This window comes from Barbus barbus, assembly GCF_936440315.1.
Source record: "Barbus barbus genome assembly, chromosome: 15".
NCBI classification, from domain to species: Eukaryota; Metazoa; Chordata; class Actinopteri; order Cypriniformes; family Cyprinidae; genus Barbus; species Barbus barbus.
The window spans coordinates 31,715,442-31,724,485 of NC_136743.1; the positions used below are offsets into that span (position 1 = coordinate 31,715,442).

The 9,044-nt window shown below is 37.8% G+C and overlaps 1 protein-coding gene across 1 annotated transcript; it reads right to left on the reverse strand.

The window, feature by feature from the left end:
* Nucleotides 1–3,746: 3,746 nt before the first annotated feature.
* On the reverse strand, nucleotides 3,747–8,267 carry LOC306881404 (C-C chemokine receptor type 5-like). Its single transcript, XM_079435498.1, has 2 exons — nucleotides 8,233–8,267; nucleotides 3,747–5,864 (listed from the first exon to the last, which is right to left on the reverse strand). Exons 1-2 carry the CDS (start codon nucleotides 8,258–8,260, stop codon nucleotides 4,855–4,857), a joined length of 1,038 nt encoding a protein of 345 aa, XP_079291624.1. The 5' UTR covers nucleotides 8,261–8,267; the 3' UTR covers nucleotides 3,747–4,854.
* Nucleotides 8,268–9,044: the final 777 nt, after the last annotated feature.

The following is a 9,044-nucleotide window of genomic DNA, read 5'->3' on the forward strand; positions in this document are numbered from 1 at the left end:
TCAGGAACTGAAAAGTATAAAAGTGGAACTGATGCTTCTTATGATATCAAGGTTTCCACAATATGTCTCTTTCTCCAGCTTGTCGTGATATTTTTATGCAGACTGAATCACAGCTATCAAAACTCTTAAATATCAAAAACTCAGATGATGAACTCCATTAAATCCATTGATCGTTGTCAGTGGCTATAGCTTGTGCTTCAGACTGACAGAAAGCTCTGGAGCTGGTGTTTGGACTGAATTGAGTTTGTATATCACATGCATCGCTGCTGGAGGAGCTGTCTCTATATAACAGTGAGGCTGTGTCTGTGCCAGTCCACATTAGATCCTCCAGCTAGCAGAAAACACTCTCACAACTGTCACTAATGATCTTAAAAGTTATATAAATCTTAGGACAAAACGTTCTTAATGTTTATGGAATGTTCACTTTATTATTATGTGATATTTGTTCTCATAACATTGAGAGAAAATGATCTACATTCTCAAAATGTTCTTGATGTTATTTGTACTCCATGAACGCAGAAATGTTTGTGTAACTTTCAAATAATTTTCTAATCATGACGAGAAAACTGGACATTCTTAGAATGGTGATGGCGCAGTGGATAAGACACATGCCTTTGGTGTGAGAGACCCGGGTTCGAATCCACTGTGAGACACCAATGTGTCCCTGAGCAAGACACTTAACCCCTAGTTGCTCCAGAGGCGTGCGACCTCTGACATATATAGCAATTGTAAGTCGCTTTGGATAAAAGCGTCAGCTAAATGAATAAATGTAAATTAATATAAATGTTCAAATATTTTGGATGAAAATAAAGTTAGTAGAATGTTCTAATGTTTTTGTAACCTTTAAATAATGTTAAAACTGGAAAAACCTTTTAAAACAATGCTCTCAGCATATGTTTTATAAGTTTGTTACCTGGACTCTCACACTTTGGATATTGCTGAATTTCATCTTAAAGGCAAAGCTCACTCAAAAATGAAAGTTTCATCCTTCACTCAGCCTTGTTGATCAAATCAAAGTTGTTACAAACCTTTTGTTTTTTCATTGAACAAAACATTTCTTCAACGTTTGAATTTTCTTTTGTGTTCCACAGAATCATGAAAGTCATATTACATGAATAAATGATGATATTTTTGGGTGAACTATAAGACCTGTTTTTTCTCACTAGCCTATCCATCTTATTTTATTGTTTAAGGCAGAAGTAAAGCTCTTTCGGTGATTGTGAGAGAATGCCCATTCATTAGTCACTATACCAGGAAAAGGATAACACTAGTGTAGCAAACAACACGAATACCTGTGATTATAACACATTCAAATCATCTGAAAACAAATTACAGTTTGCAATATCAAGCAGCAGAAGGGACTTTTTTTACAGATCAAATAAAGGAAAGTGAATGACACTGGAAGCCACAAACATTCAAGCTACAAATGGCTGCATTGCTCTTACAGTGCATAAAAAATACAGTGGAAAAGACCATGTGTTCTTGTGTATGTGTTCATATGATGTTGTCATTTGTGCAGCATATTAAGTCTCTCTTTCTCATTTTAATTACTTTTAATCATATTGTACTTATTATTTGTCCAAACAGTCCTGGTTTTCTGGCAGTGATAGACACAACAGTGTTATAACGTCGTCTAGATGTTCATCTGATTCAGTTTAATCAAACGGAAACTCAAACAGAGCCACAGGCGAGTGGTTGCCCACAATATTTCCCCTAATCAGCACGATGAAGTATGACGAAGCAACCAGATTTCCAGTCCATTCCATCCTGAGTGTGTGTGTGTGTGTGTGTTCCGGTGTATATGATGACATGGGTACTACAACATGAACACGTTTGTTCTGTGTCCATGTAAACCAAATGGCTTACAAAACATATTAAACAGTGTTTTTTTTAAATCCAAAAATGCCTGCAGGTTTGTGTAAGGGGAGATTTAGGTGGGTGATATAGACCACACAGTTTGTACGGAAGAAAAACTATTACGCCTATGGAGAGTCCCCCATAAACCACATATGTGTTCGTCTGTGTTTCTTCACTACTCACTTCTGTGTGTGCTCTTGGATGGGTAAAATACAGAGCACTAATTCTGAGTATAGGTTCCTATACTTGGCTAGACGTCACGTGATGATTAACCTCAAACACTTTCTGTTGCTAAAACTTATGAAAATGACTTCAAACAAGTCTCTTAAAGTCAAAATAAGAGACTTTAAAAAGTGAAGTCTCTCAGACAGTAGGAGTATAGTTAAATAAATGTCTATGAACCACATTCTTGAGACTGTGGATCCAGGTTTGACAGAGAGATGTGGACAGACACGTCTCAATTCCCTTCACGTTTCAAGGAATTCTACCTGAAGGATTTTTGGCAACACTTTATTTTAAGGTGTCGTTGTTATACATATTACATACTATTATAGTAACAATACATTATGCATAATTACATGCAAGTAACCAAAGCCAAACCCTAACCATATAGTATAAGTACATGTAGTTCATTTACATTACTCAGTAATTAAATGCATAATTATATGCAACAAGGTCACCTTAAAATTAAAGTGTAACCGGATTTAAAAATAAAAAATAGTTTTGAGATAATATAACCGTGAAAGTGTTTTTTCCTGTATATTAATTTGAACACACTCTCAGAACAAAGGTACAGAAGCTGTTACTGGGGCAGTACCCTTTCAAAAGCTACTAATATGTAGGTTTAAGGTGCGAAAATGCAGCATTTTGAGATAAATAAGGTACAAAGGACGGTATTCAGGTAGCATCACAGTAAGAGCTTTTGTACCTTTTTGCATATATAAATACCACCAGGCCAAAGAATTGTAATGAATCACATATTTAAAAGCCACTTCATAAAAATCTTAATAAAAAGCAAAATGCAGAATACAAGTTACATGTATTTCTTCAAAACACATTTTTTTAACACTTGATGCCAGCGTTGGGAAAGTTTCTTTTAAAAGTAATGCATTACAATATTGCATTACTCCCTAAAAAAGTAACTTATGTTACTTAGTTACTTTTTATGGAAAGTAATGTGTTACTTTACTTTTGAGTTACTTTTTGTAAAAGCCCTTTCACACCAAAAGAGAAATGAATACGCATTTATTATTAATATTCTGAGTTCGCATTTGACTGTTTTTATTGATGTTAGTGCAGGTGAGATGATATTTATTCTAAAACTACAGTAAGATCATGATGATATTTAGTCTAGAACTACAGTAAGATCATGTAGATATTTAGTCTAGAACTACAGTAAGATCATGTTGATATTTAGTCTAGAACTACAGTAAGATCATGTTGATATTTAGTCTAGAACTACAGTAAGATCATGATGATATTTAGTCTAGAACTACAGTAAGATCATGTAGATATTTAGTCTAGAACTACAGTAAGATCATGTTGATATTTAGTCTAGAACTACAGTAAGATCATGTTGATATTTAGTCTAGAACTACAGTAAGATTAGTCTAGAACTACAGTAAGATCATGTTGATATTTAGTCTAGAACTACAGTAAGATCATGTTGATATTTAGTCTAGAACTACAGTAAGATCATGTAGATATTTAGTCTAGAACTACAGTAAGATCACGTTGATATTTAGTCTAGAACTACAGTAAGATCACGTTGATATTTAGTCTAGAACTACAGTAAGATCATGTAGATATTTAGTCTAGAACTACAGTAAGATCACGTTGATATTTAGTCTAGAACTACAGTAAGATCATGTAGATATTTAGTCTAGAACTACAGTAAGATCATGTTGATATTTAGTCTAGAACTACAGTAAGATCATGTTGATATTTAGTCTAGAACTACAGTAAGATCATGTTGATATTTAGTCTAGAACTACAGTAAGATCATGTAGATATTTAGTCTGGAACTACAGTAAGATCATGTTGATATTTAGTCTAGAACTACAGTAAGATGATGATGATATTTAGTCTAGAACTACAGTAAGATCATGTAGATATTTAGTCTAGAACTACAGTAAGATCATGTAGATATTTAGTCTAGAACTACAGTAAGATCATGTTGATATTTAGTCTAGAACTACAGTAAGATCATGTTGATATTTAGTCTAGAACTACAGTAAGATCATGTTGATATTTAGTCTAGAACTACAGTAAGATCATGTTGATATTTAGTCTAGAACTACAGTAAGATCATGTTGATATTTAGTCTAGAACTACAGTAAGATCATGTAGATATTTAGTCTAGAACTGCAGTAAGATCACGTTGATATTTAGTCTAGAACTACAGTAAGATCACGTTGATATTTAGTCTAGAACTACAGTAAGATCATGTAGATATTTAGTCTAGAACTACAGTAAGATCATGTTGATATTTAGTCTAGATCTACAGTAAGATCATGTTGATATTTAGTCTAGAACTACAGTAAGATCATGTTCACACACAACACTCTGCACTTACTCCTGATTTCTCTCAACATGGCAACACCAGGAACTGGAGTGACTTATTCGAAAAAGTAACTCAGAGATTTAACTCTAAATTAAAAAGTAATGTGTTACTTTACTAGTTACTTTAAAAAAGTAATCTGATTACGTAACTAGCGTTACTTGTAATGAGTTACCCCCAACACTGCTTGATGCAAATACTAACAGTGAGTTTATTTAAAAATGTTGATGAAATCATTCATTTCTGTATCATTTGCATATCTAAAATATGAGGGATATGCATGCAAAATATGTGCATCTTTGCAACAGCTTCAGCTTCTGCCTTCTCCTACTTCACATATACATCAATATTAGCAAAACTGTCAAAAAACAAAACAAAGACAACTGAACGCAGGGCCGGTCAGAATCTAATGCCGTCTCTGGAGGAATGTGTTGTCTCTAAGCGATCAGTGTGGAGGAATATTCAGAAGAGCCGCTCTCAGGTGACTGTGGAGAGCAGGTTATGTGTTGGCTGAAGCACGATGGAAGCTGCTCCTTCAGGACTGTAAGGACGGCTCTTCTGAACTTCTGTCCAGCACAGGCGTAGATGATGGGATTCAGGCAGCAGTGGCTTAATGCGATCGCTTCCACACACTGCTTGGCAAGAGTCAGATCAGTGTGCCACTCGCAAGAAAGCAGGTGTCCCTTCGTCTGCAGGAACTCGAGGAACGTGACGATGTTGTATGGAGTCCAGAAGAAGAAATAAACGGCCAGCAGAGCCAGGAGGAGTCTGACCATGCTGTGCTTTCCTTCTGATTTTCTGCTGAGGATCCGGCAAAAGCAGAAGCTCATAATAATCAGAGGCAGAATCAAGCTCAGGATGTTTAGATACGTAAACGACATCCAGGCTGCACCTTCAGGAAATTCAGATCTACAGGATGCTTTAAGGTTGGTCTTCTCTTTCACTTTGGCAAAAACAATATTAGGGAGGGATGCAAACAGGCTGAACATCCATACAAATAAGGCCAGAGCCATTTTTGCAGGCCGTTTTCTGGAACAGATGCTGTGTTTGTAGACGATGATGGCGTAGCGATCCAGTGTCATGAGGACCATGAAGAAGACGCTGCTGTAGAGACCCATCATGAAGAGACCGGTTATGGTGTGACACGTGAATGTCCCCAAAACCCACTGGTTCACGGCACTGTGAGCCCAAACAGGGAGCGAGACGAGAAACAGCAGGTCAGAGACGGCCAGATTGAGCAAACACACATCTGTCAGACTGCATCTGTGACGGGATCTGATCAGGACCCACAGGACCAGAGCGTTTCCCAGCAAACCAACAATCAAAACTGTGCTGTACACGATGGGAAAGAGCACCTTGCTGAAGGCCTTTGTGTTCACATCACCGCATGGTGGTTCAGTCTCATAGTTATAGATGTCATAGTAATCACTGTAGTCTGCTGTCGTAGCTTAGAAGACACACAGACAACACACTGTTAGCTCATATAAGACAATAAAGGACTGTTTATAATATATTATATTTACAATGTGCAACAAATCCCTGCAAGAGTGTAGAAACGACTCAAATAAAGGAAATTTGTCCTTCTTGAGCGAGCGAGCGAGCGAGTGAGAGAGTGAGCGAGTGAGAGAGACAGTGAGTGAGAGAGACAGTGAGTGAGTGAGTGAGTGAGTGAGAGAGTGAATGAATGAGTGAGTGAGTGAGTGAATGAGTGAGAGAGTGAGTGAGTGTGTGAATGAGTGAGTGAGTGAATGAGTGAATGAGTGAGTGAGTGAATGAGTGAGTGAGAGAGTGAATGAATGAGTGAGTGAGTGAATGAGTGAGTGAGTGAGTGAGTGAATGAGTGAGAGAGTGAGAGAGTGTGTGAATGAGTGAGTGAGTGAATGAGTGAGTGAGTGAGTGAGTGTGTGAATGAGTGAGTGAGTGTGTGTGTGTGAATGAATGAGTGAGAGAGTGAGTGAGTGAATGAGTGAGAGAGTGAGAGAGTGTGTGAATGAGTGAGTGAGTGAGTGAGTGAATGAGTGAGTGAGTGAGTGAGTGTGTGAATGAGTGAGTGAGAGAGTGAATGAATGAGTGAGTGAGTGAATGAGTGAGTGAGAGAGTGTGTGAATGAGTGAATGAGTGAGAGAGTGAGAGAGTGTGTGAATGAGTGAGTGAGTGAGTGTGTGAATGAGTGAGTGAGAGAGTGAATGAATGAGTGAGTGAGTGAATGAGTGAGAGAGTGAGAGAGTGTGTGAGTGAGTGAGTGAGTGAGTGAGTGAATGAGTGAGTGAATGAGTGAGTGAGAGAGTGAATGAGTGAGTGAGTGAGTGAGTGAATGAGTGAGAGAGTGAGAGAGTTTGTGAATGAGTGAGTGAGTGAGTGAATGAGTGAGTGAGTGAGTGAGTGTGTGAATGAGTGAGTGAGAGAGTGAATGAATGAGTGAGTGAGTGAGTGAGTGAGTGAGAGAGTGAGAGAGTGTGTGAATGAGTGAATGAGTGAGTGAGTGAATGAGTGAGTGAATGAGTGAGTGAGAGAGTGAATGATTGAGTGAGTGAGTGAATGAGTGAGTGAGAGAATGTGTGAATGAGTGAGTGAGTGAGTGAGTGAGTGAATGAGTGAGTGAGAGAGTGAATGAGTGAGTGAGTGAGTGAGTGAATGAGTGAGAAAGTGAGAGAGTGTGTGAATGAGTGAGTGAGAGAGTGAATGAATGAGTGAGTGAGTGAGTGAGTGAGTGAGAGAGTGTGTGAATGAGTGAATGAGTGAATGAGTGAGTGAGTGAATGAGTGAGTGAGAGAGTGAGTGAGTGTGTGAATGAGTGAGTGAGAGAGTGAATGTGTGAGTGAGTGAGTGAGTGAATGAGTGAGAGAGTGAGAGAGTGTGTGAATGAGTGAGTGAGAGAGTGAATGAATGAGTGAGTGAGTGAGTGAGTGAGAGAGTGTGTGAATGAGTGAATGAGTGAATGAGTGAGTGAGAGAGTGAATGAATGAGTGAGTGAGTGAATGAGTGAGTGAGTGAGTGAATGAGTGAGTGGAGGATTAATACACTCATTCACAAACTGTAGTAAACCAACAGTGCATTATACATACAGTTCAACACTGAGCACAAACAAACCATTAAAGTGTGTGTAACATGTAACATTAGTTGAACATTTCTTTAGGTATGAAAGTAAAGTAAATTAAACGATACAAGTAGGAGCTGAATTTTAGTTTGTGTTTTCCTGACATCTACTGTTCAGAGAGGCATTAAGTGTTGTGAACAGAGGAAGATGTTTAAATGCTCTATTATATAATACGTGTTTCACTTTTAAATTCCAATCATAATAATGCTGATTTTAATTTTGGTTGTTTTTTAATTTTTTAACAAACGATTGTTTAGAATTTACATTGTAGCAAAAAAATAAATAAATCACAATTAAAACTGAGAATGTCCTAATGAAAGTGAAACTGAGATTTTAATAAATATATCAGCTTATCTTTTTAAATAAACAATATTTTCAACTCTAAAGTCAATATGTGTGTAGTTTAGTTATTTCAGCACGTTTTGAATTGTTATTTTGAGAATAAATCAAATCCACTAATGCCTCCTGCAATCTCATCTGATAATAATAAACTGCTTGCCTGTTGAGCTTCACAAGCGCTTTCACGCGTTCATTTGTTTAATAAAAGCTACTTTGAGATTGTGTTAGTTTAGCTCGGCACAAATACACGAGGCGCAGACATTAATTTGCGTAAGATGTGTCTGGTTGCCATGACAGCATCTCTGATTTGCTGCTGAATATGTAATGAGAGTAAAATCACTGGAATGGTTCACCAGAGAAAAGCTGAACAGACTCTTACCAGCTCCAGTCCCCGGCTCCTCGGCCATGTCTCTTGATAATGGCAGCTGAATCTGGGAAATCTGTCAAAAAGCTTTATAAAACAGGAAAGCCCCTAAACTCCCAAACACACCCACTTTGACAGAGTACCAGTGAGTGCCAGCAGAGGCTGATAAGGACTGTTTTTAATTCAATAATAAACATCAGTTTCCCAGACAGGAAAATCACCAACTACCCCCTGTATATGGTGGAAATCACCAACTACCCCCTGTATATGATGAAAATCACCAACTACCCCCTGTATATGATGAAAATCACCAACTACCCCCTGTATATGGAGAAAATCACCAACTACCCCCTGTATATGATGAAAATCACCAACTACCCCCTGTATATGATGAAAATCACCAACTACCCCCTGTATATGATGAAAATCACCAACTACCCCCTGTATATGATGAAAATCACCAACTACCCCCTGTATATGGTGAAAATCACCAACTACCCCCTGTATATGATGAAAATCACCAACTACCCCCTGTATATGGTGAAAATCACCAACTACCCCCTGTATATGATGAAAATCACCAACTACCCCCTGTATATGATGAAAACCCCCAACTACCCCCTGTATATGGAGAAAACCCCCAACTACCCCCTGTATATGATGAAAATCACCAACTACCCCCTGTATATGATGAAAATCACCAACTACCCCCTGTATATGATGAAAATCACCAACTACCCCCTGTATATGGTGAAAATCACCAACTACCCCCTGTATATGATGAAAATCACCAACTACCCCCTGTATATGATGAAAATCACCAACTA